Source organism: Triturus cristatus, chromosome 6, assembly GCF_964204655.1.
Source record: "Triturus cristatus chromosome 6, aTriCri1.1, whole genome shotgun sequence".
Classification (NCBI taxonomy): domain Eukaryota; kingdom Metazoa; phylum Chordata; class Amphibia; order Caudata; family Salamandridae; genus Triturus; species Triturus cristatus.
This window is the reverse complement of record NC_140589.1, coordinates 789,044,906-789,061,162: the sequence shown is the minus strand read 5'-3', so window position 1 is coordinate 789,061,162 and position 16,257 is coordinate 789,044,906. Positions and strand designations below refer to the sequence as shown.

Below are 16,257 nucleotides of genomic sequence, written 5' to 3'. Positions count from 1 at the left end.
CGCCAACAGATGCGTCAGAATTTTTGACGTATCTGTCAATCCTTGCGCCATAGTGCGCCGTATTGTAAATACGGTGCATCTATGGTAGCGCAAGGGTTTCTAAGGGTGGCGCAGGGAAAGTGACGCATCTGTACAGATGTGTCACTTTCTTGTAAATCTGCCCCTTAGTGTTTTCATTTCAATTGCAATAGATTCATGTTAATTGGCCCGTATGACTCGCTCCCACAAAGTTATAGTCAGACGTAGGCTGATATATGGAATATGGGATAAAGCACCCCGCTGTGCATTATAAGGATATTACAAGTCACCAAGTAGTTCCTTTATAAGGTCATGAAACTCAGAGGTGACTTTCTCACAAACTACTTATATTCTTAGAGTCTTTCCTGTTCATTGCAGGTTTGAAGAATAAAAGCAGAATATGTACTTCAAATTTAAACACTCCAAGAAGCAGATAATATTTTCCAAAACATATATGGATCAGTGTCATGTAAGCCTGATTAAACAAGCATTGGCAACGCCAATAGTTCTCTAAACAAATTACCCAAATAAACCTTTTTTAGCAACATTATAATAATGAACGACTGGGGGAAAAAATCATAATGCTCTAACCTATACCTTGCAGTTTGTATGCAGCTCTTTGAGGACAGTTAATAGCTCACTGTGCTATGTTAGGATCGCCACTTTTAAACTGCAGGTAATAAAAGCAGCTGCCTGAAAAAAACAGTAAGCAACCGAACTATCTACATTGTGTGCACCTTTGTGATCCCCATGGTATGCTTTATTTGATGCAGGCATAATAACTCTCTGCACTACTTTATGATGAGTCACAACTTCCACTAGACAAAACTAGAATCTCCCTCCAGCAGGTCCATTATTTACCAGCGTTAACTTGACATTTTTATTGTTGCCTGAAGATTGCTGAAGGCAAGGAACAGTGCAACAGGTGGTTTTAAATCCATCACCGATCGCACCACCCTAAAGCCGGCCCTGTGTGGTGTTTCATAAAGAGGTATGTCTTCAGCATCTTCCTAAATTGGGGCAGGGTTTGAGTGGTCCTGATGGATAGAGGGATGTTGTTTCGGGTCCTGCGAATATCAACTGGAAACCCCCTTGGGTGTGTTAGGTGACAGAGTTGCTCCTTGACGCCTGGGGGATCCCTTACTTGGCACCGCTGGAGAGATTTTTCAGAGTTGCTGGCGAGTAAAGCACACATATACAATAATACTAAGCAAACATTGAACAAATTCAGTAAAGCTGCACCCCCAAAGTTCCTCTCAAGTATTGTCATTACAAGTTGTCTTCCATTTCATATAAGAAATGCCCATAAAATAGGGAAATATTATTTTGCATATATGTTGCTATGTGTTCTGTACCTGTTTCCTCTCTGGCGGCTGTTTTTCTACTATTTCGGAGTCCACTTTCAGCTGTTCTTCTACAAACTCCTCAAACGTCTTCTGTCTTTCGCCAATACCTGGCCTAATTGGCCTAAGAAAGTAAGAATAATCATATATTGTGAGCGGAAGCACAGTGCTGAGCACGTTACACAATCCATACTTTACTCATTTAGGGCAGTTCAGCCTGACATGAGCATTGGGCTGGAGTATAATGCACATCATTTAAATAACAGGAACGACAGGTACAGCTGGATGTTTATAAAAAAAACAAAATACCAATGCAACCATTTTGCAAATTAAAATGTCCAAGAAAAGCAATACTGCACAAAAGATAAAGTCAATTTGAGTAGAGACACACTGGCTTTTCTCATTTAATAAAAAGCAAAAGACACACAATTGATGGACGGAATGCAGAACCATCAAAACATTCACCCCCAGTCAAGGGATCTGGGTTAAATCCATCATTCTTTTGCTCACCATGCCACCCCAGTTTAGACCTGGTCATATGCAAATCAGTCTTGACCCTGTGCCTCATGGGAACAGTCCAGCCCGAACTGCCAAGCCAGGTCCTCCCTGGACCGGAAACAAGCATCCTAGGACTGGTTTCAGGGTTTCACCCCTCTTATACGCTACCTTTTATTTTGCCCCTTTATTACCCCAAGCTGTCAATTCATTCTGCCAAAAGCACTTTGCCTGCTGGAATTTTTTAACCAATCCTTACAATGTTAAATGTGAAACAACAAGTCTCAAAATGCAACCAGCTGTTGTCTAAATTACCAGAACTGGCTGAAGGCGGTTTGGAATAAATGGTGTTACTTGGTAGCTTTGAGCAGTTTTAATAACTTGAATACCTTGGCTATTACTGGTGGCCATTGCAGAGCCGCTCACAGATTCTCTAGTATACTTCACTAAAATCACAGCACTGTTTTTCACTCTGATGTTTGTCGTTTGTTCTCTTGGGGCATACTAAGTGATCCTATTGTCCAGTGCCTGGTATCAACACCCACCATCATGGGGGGGGGGGGGCGCAACAGTTTGAAGACCTCTGGAATAGAAGATAAACTGCTAGAGTTTTGGTGCAGCACACCATGATACATAAAGAGGAGGGGGATGAAGCGAAAAAAGATGGCTGTCCTTGGGCATCTGATGGAGCAGCACTGTATCATGGTGAGAGGTTCCAGTGTATCATTGATGCTAAAAGATGGCTGGCTGTTGGATGAGGGTGTCGTCTAATCACAGGCTAGAATGATAACTTACGGCCTGATTACGAGTGCGGCAGTCATAAAACCGCCACACTTGTGCTGGTGGTGGTCCGGCTGCCGCATTACGACTTTAAAAGTATTTGCGGAGGAGGATCACTGACTGCACCAGGGTACAGTCGTTCCCTGGCTGTGGCAGAGCTGCACTACAATGTAACATACTCAGGAGGACTGGTGCAGTGCAGCTGAGCATATTACGAGCTCCGCCACTGCCAGCCATTACATGGCGGGAGCCTCTCCATGATAAGGCTGCAGGTGGAAAGTAAAAAGGAGGCCCTCCTCCCCCGCCATGGGGATACAAATAAGGGGCACAACATGTGCCTCTCTGTCTGTATTCCCCCAAAGTTCCAGCACGGCATGGACATCACCGTCCATGCCGTGCTGGAACGTTTTTGCCGTTCCCTTTGCGGTGCCTGTTTTCCAGGCACCGTCATGGGAAAGGTGAAGGACTGTCTGCCTTACACAAGTTCAACTCATAATAAGGCGGGTGGTCCTTGTGCAGCTTGGGCGCAGCTGTGCTGGCATTGAGCCGGCACAACTGAGCCAAAGTCGTAATCAGGACCTTAGATCTTAAGTCCCTTCAGACATCTAAGATAGCCGCCTTTTAGCTTAAAGTGCATTGGAGGGTGTTTCAAAGTGAAGAGCCCTGAACATCAAGGAATGGGATTCCAAATCTTGAGATGTTGGCTTGTGGTATGGCGAGTTTGCTGATGGAGAATTATGTCAGATTCCCGGTTCTGTTAAACTGTTGAAAACCCTTACAAAGATATGGTAGGGTGCACCAATGAACAGACAGGATTCATAAGGTTTTTACAAAATTCGCCAGAACAAATAGGGGTGGATTGAAATGACTTTGAAGCAACCAGGTCATTGTAGATGCCAAACAATTATTTGGGGGCACTTTCAAAATTTTCTATGCAACATCAGGGGTGCACTTGTCAGTGGAGGAATTCAGGGGCCACGAGAATGTATTCAAAAGAGCAAGGGTGCCTGAGGTGCCTGTGTGATGTAATATACAACATGATTACCGGTTTGTTGTACAGGCACTTAATGGCTGCTTCGATCTATTCCTGCCTTTCAAACTACTGCATTTTTTAATGTTGGGTTACATTTTTCCATTACCTGAATATTTCTATGAGAAATTCCAATATGCCTTAATGTATCAATTACTGATGTGCGTATGAATGTATGTGGTATTTCTATAGAGGCAAATCCTCACCTAAAGGCAGAGGAGTGTTGTACAGGGTCAAAGACAAGCATATAGTCAAAGAATGATAGGAAAGGGAGTATTCTATAATTAGGTGAGTCTTCAACCCTTTCCAAAATTAGAGCAGCATTGGCGCGGTCCTGATGGATACAGGGATGTTGCTCCTGATAATGGTCCATAGATACAAAAGGCCTGCTGCCCTTGTTTTATTCTTTTCTACACTTCTTAGTCTGCAGTCTGATCATGTCTTAGCTGAGGGTGCACCATAGAGATGCAGATCTTTTCTGCAAGTTAAGCAGGGGTACTGGTCGTGATCACTTTGTAAATGATGAAGATGGTTTTCGAAGGTGGTGCTGGCCAGCAAGGGGCGCCAACAGAGATGAGAGGGATGAGCTGATCTCATTTCTTCAGGCCCTATATGAGACTTGCTGCAGCATGTAGGATGCCCTTAAGGGTGTCAGTGTCAAGTCTGGGAGGCCATGGAGCAGACTAACTGGCACCAGTAACAGTACCTCCGCCAGGGACACAGCGTAAATTACTTACTTGAACAACAGTTGTGAAACTGCTTTCTGGCAGACCAGTAATTTCATTAGTCTGAGACCATTCTCCCATGCTTCATTCATTACAGATTCATTCATTTGGTATAGTAGGCATGAAGAGGTAACGAGGACTATATTACTGAATATTATGTTAAGCAGCTTCTAAAGTGATGCATACATGCATAGCGTTTCTTGGTACTGAGTAGGTGGCAACCGTGACACACAAAAGAGGGCGCTCTGAAGTCTGGGCTACATTTCTGTAACTCTGTAAACTCAGGGCCCGGTTTACAAAGGGCCTCTGCACTCGTGTCAGCGGCCCTGAAATCGTGGCAGGGGGGCCCTGCATTCATGGCGGGGGGTTCCGCACTAGTGGAGGGGCATTTCAATGGGTAGCTGCAGTGCAGCGGTCAATTAATCAATCAGGGTTTTTGTAAAGCATGACTAATCACCCGTTAAGGTCTCAAGGCGCTGGGGGTCCCGCAGAGCTCCCGCCACTACTGCGGGACCTCAGCCACAAGTGCGGAGGCTGTTTGTGAATCAGGCTTGGAGTTTTTTTCCTTGCTGTCTGAATACACAAGTATTCCATGAATTGCAAAAAGAATGCGTTTAAATAATGACAAGGTGACTGTAACCACTTCTGATATTCAAATTTCGTTGTAGCGCATTCTGGCAATGTTTCTTCTGCTTCTAGCATTTCTGCTCAGAACTGCAACACCCACAATGCCTCTCCGTAAAAGCAAGTTTGCGCTGGAACCTAATATTTATTTTAGGGACAAAAGAAGAAATAGGTTTTTGCACAAAGCACGTCCAAAGAAAAGAATACAATAGTATAAAATGCAATGATTGGAAACTATCCAAGGATATAAAAGCTCCAAATAAAAGTTTAACTAGCACATTGGTCAACAAAATCGGGATCGCTCACTCCCACATCTCTTCCATACCTGCTCAGAATAAGTTCTCATTAGATTCAGGCTGTTCCTTGAGTATGACTACATAAACCTTTGCATTGGTGCAAAAATGTGATCAAGTGCTCTTTATGAACCATTTCTGATGCACACTTAAAGGGGAATGAAGAAAACACATTTTGTGCTGGAGCCATTGCATGCATACATCTTTTTTTGCACCGGAGCAAAAGTTCAGACAACAGATTGTGAAACTTTGCAAAAAATAATATCTGCTATATTTTGCGTCTAAATCATTTTAAGTCTGCATTCAATTTTTTTTCACAAACAAAACCTAATCCACAAGCACCTTTTGTTACACAAAGGACTTTTGCCCTATTAATGCTGCATTCATAACCAGAAACTTTGCAAGATGTTTTCTGTCAAACCTAGAAACAGCTCTAAGAAGGCCGAAGCGGGGAGGAGCCTAGCGCGCAACGAAGATGGCCGCGTAGGCACAGGGCTCCTGAGGGCCTCCGCAACCTCCCACGTCTATCCTGAATATATCCTGATTCTATCGAAGGGGTTCTAAAGGCGAATATAAGCGGAGGTGATACCCGTTGTCCAAACTTAAACCGGACTTCAGGAACCGGGATAGCATCGACTTCAAGTTGGTGCCCTACTCCTGACCTTGCCCCGGACTCGAGTTGGCGTGGTGCCCGGGCAGAAAGTGAACAACAACGGCATGCAGGACTCGGGCTGGTGCGTACCCCACACTTTCACTTTCGGTTTCGGGTCTCCTCGCTGAAACTGGCTGAGGGACCCTGGATTGTCAGCGACACATCGATAGTGGGAAGATTGGGAATCCTGCCAGGATCTTGGACACTAGTCTGGACTACATTTCGTGATCGCCGAGGCTCATTAGATCGGATGTCCGGGGATTACTAATCGTGTTGGTGGACGACAACCTTGGTGGCCATCAGACAATGCCGGCTAGATTGGACGGAGATAAACAAAAATCCAAGACGGCTAGGCGGGGAGGTTATACCCAACCTAATAACATGGACCGCTATGCTCAGTCAAAAGGATCCCCTAGTGGACTGCATAAGTCACCGGAGAGATCCAAGGATGGCCCGGGATCGTCCGCAGAATTAACATTGCAGGACGTCATGGGTGCCATCGACAAGATGAAAGCTGCTGTTGGTCAGCAATTCGACACCTTGGCCCATAAATTGGACATGGTTTTGATCAACGTTAATCTAGTCAGAGTGGACCTTTCAAAAACGAATGAAAAGGTCAAATCCTTGGGTCTGAAAACGTCGAGCCTGACAACGGACGTGTCCGACCTGCAAACCGAGGTCCGTAATCTGCGGACATCCAATGATTTATTTGTCCGTCGGCTGGAGGATTTTGAAAGTAGGGCTCGGCGGAATAATGTGCGCATAATAGGGGTGCCGGAGAAATCGGAGGTTCCTGCGGCCGACCTCTTCGTGGAAGACCTCGTGATCAACCATCTTGCACCCAAAGGATTGAGTAAATTTTTTGCGGTCGAGCGGGCCCATAGAGTTCCGGGTGGTAAGCCGAAAACGGGCGCTCCCCCACGGCCTATCATTGCCAGAATTTTCAATTTTAGGGACAGGGACGCTATCCTGCAGGCCTCGAGGGTGAGTGGGCCGACGAAGTTTGCGAACACTAATATAAGCTTCAACCCGGACTTCACACAATCGGTCCAAAAGCAGAGACAGGGGTTCATGGGTGTTAAACGGCGACTGAGAGACATGGAACTGAAATATGCGATGCTCTTTCCGGCCAGGTTGCGTGTTGAGTTTGAGGATCAGTCACATTTCTTCGATCGGCCGGAGGTGGTTGGAGATTGGCTTCTCCAGCGACGAAGTCGAGAGGGACAGACTGAGGAGAACAGAGAGGGCTTGGCAGGGCAGGAATAGACTCTTGGTTCCTGGTGACTGAACATTGCGATGACACTTCCATGCTTTGGTTCGATGTTTCTATTCAGTGCCTTATTCTTAAATGCCCGGGGGTTGTGGGGTGCTTAGTGAGGCTCTTTCCTCCTCTGGGGTTTCTTTTTGTAGATTAGTTAATGCTAGGGCGACAGGCACACTGCAAGTTGGGGGGGCTACACGGGCTCATGCAGGGGTGCAGGGTGGGGGGAGTTGTAACGGGAACGTTGGGGGGGAGGGGGGGGGGGGCTGGGGAATGTTTGAATGTTTCACAAGGCAACGTAACGCTATACGACTGGTGGTCGGGTTCGTGTTCTCTGGGGGGGAGGGGGTTGTGCACGAGGTTGGGATGGGAGTAGGGGATTGAGAGTACTCTCATGGAATGTGAATGGATTGGGGGACAGGATTAAACGTGGGGTAGTGCTGCAGTTTTTGAGATGACTTTCGCCAGACATTGTCTTTCTGCAGGAAACGCATCTAATTGGGAATTCTTGCCATGCTATGACTAGGCGGGGATATCGTCTCGCTGTCCACTCCGGTTTCACTTCTGGCTCGAGGGGGGTGGGCATCTTGGTTAGAGCCTCTCTCCCGTTGGAGGTGGATGATATGATTCATGATGACAGAGGGCGGTATGCTGCACTCGTAGGAAGATGGGAGGGCAGAACTGTCTCGCTAGTTTCTGTTTATGTCCCACCAGGATTGCAGACTGTAACATTTGCTGATTTGGGGCGAATGGTCTTGGGACTCCCGGGGGGGGGGGGGGGGGGGGGGGGGGTTCTGGTGATGGGGGGCGATTTTAATTCTGTCGTATCCGGTAGAGCGGATCGTCACCCTCCCAGGGATCTCCCTGGGGCACAGACCTGGCTGAGTGGGTTTATAGATACCCTCGGACTGATAGACTGCTGGAGATTAATGCAGCCGGGACAGGCGCAATACACTTTCCACTCAGGGGCTCATGGAAGTCTATCGAGACTTGATTATGTCCTTATGCCGGCGGCCCAAGCTGTGATGGTTAGGGAAGTAAGACATCTGGCCCGGGGTATTTCTGATCACTCCCCACTACTGTTGCACATGGAGGTCACCCCCGGGGCTGGGGGGAGGGTAGCACCGATTAACCCTTGGTGCCTGTGTGATCCTAAAATCCGGGCTGAACTGGTCAAGTCTCTCGAACACTATTTCAATGAAAATGTGGGGTCAGTATCATCTGCTGTCTCTTTGTGGGAAGCCTTCAAAACAGTGATCCGTGGGCAAGCCCTTTCTCTAATTTCCCACACCAAGAAAAGCAAGATTGAGGAGGTGGTTCGCCTTGAAAACGAAATAGCCGAGTTGGAGGGGGACCTGGAGCTGGGTGTTATGAATGATAAGTTGCACGTTCTCAGTCTCAAGCAGCTTGACTATAGAGCGTTGGTCACCGATGCTGCCAAAGTGATGAGTAGAGAGCAACAAGGGCGCTTATACGATGTGGGGGATAAGGCTGGAAAATTGATTGCATGGTTGGACAAGAAAGAGAGAGCGAGTCGAGTGGTACCGGTTGTTGAGAGAGCGGATGGCGTGCGTGTGACTGACCCTGTGGAAATTGTTGAATGTTTCGCGGCTTATTTCCGCGAAGTATATTCTCCAGTCTCGGACCGCCCTGAGGATGGCTCTCATCTATTGCTGAGAGATATTGCGTTGCCGTCTTTGTCGGAGGAGGATAGGATACTGATGGATGCGACGTTGTCGCCTGATGAGATTGCTTTGGCCATTCGCTCGGTCGCTTCCGGCAAGGCCATGGGTCCTAATGGCCTTCCCATCGAACTGTATAAACTGCGCCCAGACAAGATGGCGCCTCATCTACGCGAAATGTTTCTTGAAGCACGAGAAGTGGGCTCCCTCCCCTATGATCAGCGTCTTGCTACAATAGTCGTGATTCACAAGGAGAGGAAGTCGCGGGATCGATGTATCTCTTATAGACCCATCTCACTGTTAAACGCTGAGCCCAAAATTCTGGCTAAGGTTTTAGCTAATCATCTGGTTAGGGTCGTTGGCGACTTGATCCATCCGGATCAGTCTGGTTTCATACCTCACCGTAACAGGGCTCTGAACCTGAGGCGTCTTCATGGAGTGCTCGCCAGAGCGGCGTACATACGTGAGCCGGCCATTTTGGCGTCTTTGGATGCAACAATGGCGTTTGATACTCTAGAATAGCCGTATCTTTGGGCGGCGCTCGCGAAATTTGGTTTTGGCCCCGGGTTTATCGGTTGGGTAAAGTTGTTGTATGATGAACCATTGGCTCAGGTGGTAGTGAATGGCAGAGTGTCGACACCCTTTGTGTTGGGAAGAGGCACGCGGCAGGGTTGTCCGTTGTCGCCCCTCCTCTTCGCACTTGCCTTGGAACCTCTGGCTGCCTGGCTACGATGGGAGCCCTCATTGCGGGGCATCAGGTGGACACCTGAATTTGAGGACCGCATCTCTCTTTATGTGGATGACATTCTCCTATACCTCACATCTCTCGGGCAGTCTTTAATTGTATTAGTTGATGTTCTAAACTCATTTGGTCGTAACTCCGGCTTGGTCATTAACTGGACTAAGTCATGCGTCTACGTTCTCTCAGGTGATGCTCCTCTCCTTCCGCGTGGCTGCCCTATCCAGATTTCGCAGTCGGGGTTTAAATACTTGGGAGTCTTCATAACATTAGACCCTGTGGCCCGTTATGAGCGGAACTTACTCCCCCACTTCAACGTCTAAAGGCCGACGTTTCGGGTTGGCGACGGCTTCCGCTTTCGCCGCTCGGACGTGCGGCGTTGTTTAAAATGATGTCGCTACCACGATTCCTGTATGCACTACAAAACACACTTGACGTTATACCGGTCCACTATTTCCGTGAGGTGGAGAGTTTGCAGAGGCAATTGTTCTGGGACGGGCGATCGCGAATCGCTCTCACAAAATTGACACTCCCTTGGTATGATGGGGGTATTGCACTCCCCCGATATCAAGCGATATTATTGGGCGTCCCAATTGGCGGCGGTGAATCACGGGATGTACGGACCGGCCCTGAACCCGGCGTTTGAGATGGATAAAATGTTATTGCCTGGTGGGGATTACAATAGGGCACTTTATTCGAAGTCTCCCGGTGTGCAGTTGACAGGCCCAACAAAGATAGCAGTACGTGTGTGGCATGCTGCGAATGCTGCGATGGGATGGAAGGACCGCCTGACTCGAGCGACTCCGCTGTATGCTTCAGAAAGGCTGGGCTGTTTGTGGAAAACAAAAGGATTTGAGAAATGGGATATGATTGGCATATGTAAGGTGAGTGATTTTTGGGTGAAAGGGAAGTTTAAAACGTTTGAAATGCTGAAAGTGGAATATAAGCTGAATGATAGGAAGTACTTCCGGTATGCTCAGGTCCGCCATACGTTGTGCTCGGTTTTCCCTGATGTTACTGCTATCCCGGAAAATTCCCCACTGGAGGACAGGGTGCTAGATGGTTACGTGCCTGACAGCACAATCTCCTTGATTTATAAAAAGCTTATAAACGAACGGGCGGACCTGTTGACCCACCTGAGGGAGGTCTGGTTAGCTGACGGTTTGGAATTAGATTATGAGGACTGGGTATCGGCAGTAGCCTCCCCGAGGGTGGTGGCAATCCCGGCCCGCCTTCGGCATGTACAACTGAAGATACTCCATAGAGTGTATGTCACTGAACCCCGCCTGATGCGCATGGGTTTTTCCGTGGATGGATTGTGTAAGCGTGGCTGTGGTTTGCTGGGTACTTTCCTTCACGTCATATGGGAATGTCCTGAGGTGGCTCGCTTTTGGAATCGGGTGCATGCGGTAATGGAAGAGGTCACACATGTTGCTCTGTTACCAGAAGCTAGGAGGTGTCTGCTGAACGTGTGGGAGCCAAATGATTATAATGTGGCACAGACGCAGTGGGCGACTTTGGGGAATATGGTGGCTAAACGCAACATCGCACAGTTATGGGGTTCCCAGAGGTCACCCACGGTCTCGGTATGGAAGGAGAATATGGACTGGTGCATGTTTAGAGAAAAGACGGTGTATGTGGCGAGAGGCAAGCCTCGGAAATGGACTAAGGTGTGGGGTCCGTGGAATTCTTATCGCGGAGACATCTGCGCCCCTCCTCTGGCAATAGTATTGGATGTTCCTTTGTCCCCCTAGCTGAACATTCCTAATTTGCTATGTTATGAGTATGCTACAGTTTGACTTTTCCTCTGCTCCCAGGCCCCCCCCTCCTCTGTCACAGACCATTCATGATTAATATATAGAGCGGAATTTCCTGTCCCGGGGAGCACGTACTGATACTTACAATTCTTATTGCCTTGTTTGTGTGAAATGTTTATAAGTTTTAAATTGAAAGATGAAACCGTCTTTAATACTGTTATTCGACTACAACCGCTGCCTTCACTCAGAGTGCTGCTAGACTAACGGGGTCTTTTGATTGACATGTCTGTATAACGGTGAAATAACACATCTCGTACTAATTAGCGGCCGGCCCAAGTGGGTGTAGGCCCATGTCTGTAACTCTTTGAAGTCAAATAAAGGTTTCTTTAAAAAAAAAAAAGAAAAAGAAGCCCGAAGCATGTCCCTGCCACTTTTTTGGCCTTAGGGGCCATGGTGATATCTTTCTCCAAATCGCATAAACATTTTATTTCCGATTTGGGGGAAGGACAGCCACCCATGCGTGATGGCCACAGGAGATGGTCCCAGAGAGATTGATTATTCCCGACAACCATGACCTCTGTTTTGTCGCCTTTTAGTTCACTTTGCCACTGGATTCAAGCAAGCCTGGCTGAAGACGGCTGAAATGCCAGAAACCGGTCCTAGGAAGATTGTTTCCGGTCCAGGGAAGGCATGGCTTGGCAGTTCGGGCTGGACTGTTCCCATGAGGCACAGGGTCAGACTGATTTGCAAATGGCCATGTATGAACTGGGGTGGCAGAGTGGGCTAAAGAACGGTGATGGATCAAACCCAGATCTGTTGACTGGGTGTGAGTGTTTGATTGGTTCTGATGCTCCGTCCATCACCACCCCCTTTTGTATCGCTTTGTTCGCCATAAGTTGGCAGGGTATGCTCAGACGTGAGTCCCTTGCTCACTTTGCCACTGGATTCAAGCAAGCCTGGCTGAAGACGGCTGAAATGCCAGAAACCGGTCCTGGGAAGCTTGTTTCCGGTCCAGGGAAGGCATGGCTTGGCAGTTCGGGCTGGACTGTTCCCATGAGGCACAGGGTCAGACTGATTTGCAAATGGCCATGTCTGAACTGGGGTGGCAGAGTGGGCTAAAGAACGGTGATGGATCAAACCCAGATCTGTTGACTGGGTGTGAGTGTTTGATTGGTTCTGATGCTCCGTCCATCACCAGCCCCTTTTGTACCGCTTTGTTCACCATATATTGGCAGGGTATGCTCAGACGTGAGTCCCTTGCTCACTTTGCCACTGGATTCAAGCAAGCCTGGCTGAAGACGGCTGAAATGCCAGAAACCGGTCCTAGGAAGCTTGTTTCCGGTCCAGGGAAGGCATGGCTTGGCAGTTCGGGCTGGACTGTTCCCATGAGGCACAGGGTCAGACTGATTTGCAAATGGCCATGTCTGAACAGGGGTGGCAGAGTGGGCTAAAGAACGGCGATGGATCAAATCCAGATCTGTTGACTGGGTGTGAGTGTTTGATTGGTTCAGATGCTCCGTCCATCACCACCCCCTTTTGTACCGCCTTTTAGTTTAAGGCAACTGGTATCCATCCAATTATTCACTTGTTCCATGCAGGTAGACAGTTTCTCAGATGTAAGGCTGATGTTAGGAGCCAGGGAAACGACAATCTGGGTGTTGTCAGTGTACGACACTATTGAAAAACCTCCGACAGGGTCCTTTCCTGACCTGGAAGCTTCTATTAACAAGGAATGAGGATAGCCATTTTAGTGCCTTTCCAGTGATGCTCAGTGCCCTCAGCCTATGTAGGAGGATGGCATGGGAGACAGTGTTGGAAGCTGCGCTCAAGTCAAGAATAATGAGCGCAGCTGATCCTCCTTGATCCAAGGTTTTTTTCAGGTCCTCCATGGCCATTAAGAGGGATGTCTCTGTATATCCGGGTATGAAACTAGTCTGCATTTGATGCAAGAGATATAAAGATATTTCTCCTTGTTACGCCTCAACTGGAAAGCAGTAGCATTTTGGGGCATTTTCAGGTCTACCAGTAAAAGTAGGTCTGGGATTGCATCAAAATCCATGGATGTTGCATGGGAACACCCACGCACCGTACATGGAACACCTCCCAGGCGCAGAGTAACACAATGCAGAGATCTGCGCTGTGTTGTGTTACTCCCGAAATATCAAGCCACTCATAGGCACACTAAGTGGCCTTTACATGGCTTAATACATCGTACTTTAGGGTTGTGTCGTGCATGCACTACGTTGCATGGTGCAAAAGCAAAACAGCCCCTACATAAATATGGTCCTTAGAGTTATGTTTCAGTACATTCCCTTGAGCTAAATTCACATTTATTCAGCATTTATAAAGCATAACAAGACAGCTTACATACTCCTCAGAGCACTGAGTCTTGCATTCCCACTGTGTGACTGTGGAGGAGATTGGGGAGTATAGAGAAGAGGAGTATGCTGAGAGATGCTTGATGGAGTACAGGGGCATTGTGAAACCCCTGGTTTAGCAGCTACAATGAGAATAGGGCTCTTTATATGCCTCTTCTGTCTGAATCTCGGCAAGAATACAGCGTCAGTGGAAGAGCAAGCAGGAGCAGGGAAAAAAGACAGCTGGGTAAATAGAACAGAAAAAGAAAGAAGAAATAGTGGAAAGAAGGATATATGGATGAATGAGTGGGTGGATGAATGAGTTGTCAAAGGATGAGTGAATGATAGGTGGATAGACAGGTGAAAGGATATCTGAGTAAATGAATAGATAGGTAAGTGAATGAATAGGTAGATGGACAGGTGAAAGGATGCAGAGTAAAGGGGTGGATTGATAGGTGAATGGACATGTAGAAGGATTGATGGATGGACAGGTGAAAGGATGGCAGATTAAAGGGATGAATTGATAGGTGTATGGATAGGTGAGAGTATGGCAGAGTAAAAGGATGGCTGGATGAGTGGGTGAAAAGATGAATGGATGGATGGCTAGGTGTATGGATGACGGCAGAGTGGGTGACAAAGTGGATGGATGGATAGCAGAGTTGACAGATAGATTTTATGGATGGCAAAGTGAATAGATAAATGACAGAGTAGATAGATAGATTCCTGGTTGGATGGATGGCATAGTGAGTGGGTGGATGGGTGGCACAGTGGGTGGAGGTATGGATGGCAGAGTGGATAGAGTTTAGGATGGCAGAGTGGATAGATGTGTAGATGATGGATGGCAGAGAGGATTGGTGGAGGGATATGGACAGCAGAGTTGATGCATTGATGGATGAATGGCAGAGTGGATGGGTGGTTGAAAGGCGGAGTGGATGGATGGAAGAATGGGTGAATGGATAGCAGAGTGTAGGGATGGATAGATGGCAACGTGGATAGATGGATGAGTGGATGGTTTGATGGGTGGTACAGTGGATGGATGAATGGCAGAGTGAACAAATGGATGGCAGAGTGGATGTATGAATGGCAGATTGATGAATAGATGGATAGGTGAATAGATGGATGACAGAGTGGATAGATAGATGGCAGAGTGTATGGCTGGATGGATGGGAGGGTGGATGGATGGCAGAGTGGTTCGTGGTTGGATGGCAGAGTGAATGGATGGATAGATGGATGATGGATGGCGGAGTGGATTGGTGGATGGCAGAGTGGATGGATGGTTGCATGGATGGCAGAGTAGATTGATTGATGGAGAAATGGTAGAGTGGATGGGTGAATGGATAGCATGGTGCACAGATAGATGAATAGAAGACGAGATAGATGGATGGCAGAGTTGATGGATGGATGGTAAACTAGATGGATAGATGGTAGAATGAATGGCTGGGTTGCAGAGTGTAGAGATGATAGGAGAGGATCACGCAGTGGATGAGTGGATTTTAAACATAGTGGATGGATGGATGGATGGCAGAGGGGAAGGATGGCTGGACGGATGGGTGGCAGATTGGATAAGTGGTTGGATGAGGAATGGATGGATGCCAGAATGCAAATGTGAAATAGTGCGTATCAGCAGGTGGATAGAAGGGTGAAAGAATGAATGGATAGATGCATGAATGGAATAAACAAGGAAGCTGCACTAGAGAGGCTTGCTTGGTGCAATCAGTGCTTTAGTTGAAAGTGGGAGCTATTTTAATTTTCTGGCTACTCTGCTGATGGAGTACACCGCTGACAAATGTGTTGAGTTTACAATCATCACCATATATCATCACCAGGCTATAAATCAGTGCCACCTGGTTAAGAGCAACTGGCTATAAATCAGTGCCACATGGTTAAGAGCAACTGGCACATAAAGTTATATGCACCCTAGCTTCAGGTCCAAGTGCCAGGGTCTCCTTCTCATCCCACACAGTTTCCCTTAGTACCTGCTAATCCTTTTTATTCCTTCTTATTCACTAGCAGTCATGCTTCTCAACCTTTTTGTTACCGTTAAGCACGAAAACCCACTCCTCTGTGTGTATGTTCATCAAACATTTCACATGTTTATTTTAGCAGGCACAGTGTCATGTCAGGTAGGATTTAGTTGTCAACCTGCCCTGTTTTAAGATTTGGCGTAAAGACAACTTTAAGTTTGAAACAGCATATATCATACATAAGGTAAGCCCAGTCACACTGAAAGGCGTTGGTTGGCTTTTTTTATCCGAAAGTGTTTCTTTGTTTAATAGTTTGTGTGTGAGGCTGACTGGAAGGTGAATTGAGGAATCTGTCAATGAGTGTATGAAGACAATGGGAGAGAGAGGGAGAAAGAAGGACAGAGAGAGGGAGAGAGAGAAAGAGAGATACAGAGACAGAGAGATAGTGACAGAAGGGAATACAATATATATTTCCAGAAGAGACAAGGAGGAGAGAATAGAAAGGACAAGCTAATAAAAGGATGGGAAAGAGAGGCG

The 16,257-nt window shown here is 47.2% G+C and overlaps 1 protein-coding gene across 2 annotated transcripts in view; it reads right to left on the bottom strand.

Annotated features, from left to right (window-relative positions):
* LOC146817881 (uncharacterized) overlaps positions 1 to 16,257 on the bottom strand; it is a 415,767-nt gene that overhangs the window by 160,364 nt on the left and 239,146 nt on the right. For both annotated transcript variants that reach the window (XM_085611368.1, XM_085611369.1), the window contains exon 7: positions 1,374 to 1,485. In XM_085611368.1, coding sequence (XP_085467494.1) covers positions 1,374 to 1,485 — 112 coding nt within the window. The remainder of the gene's footprint in view (positions 1 to 1,373; positions 1,486 to 16,257) is intronic.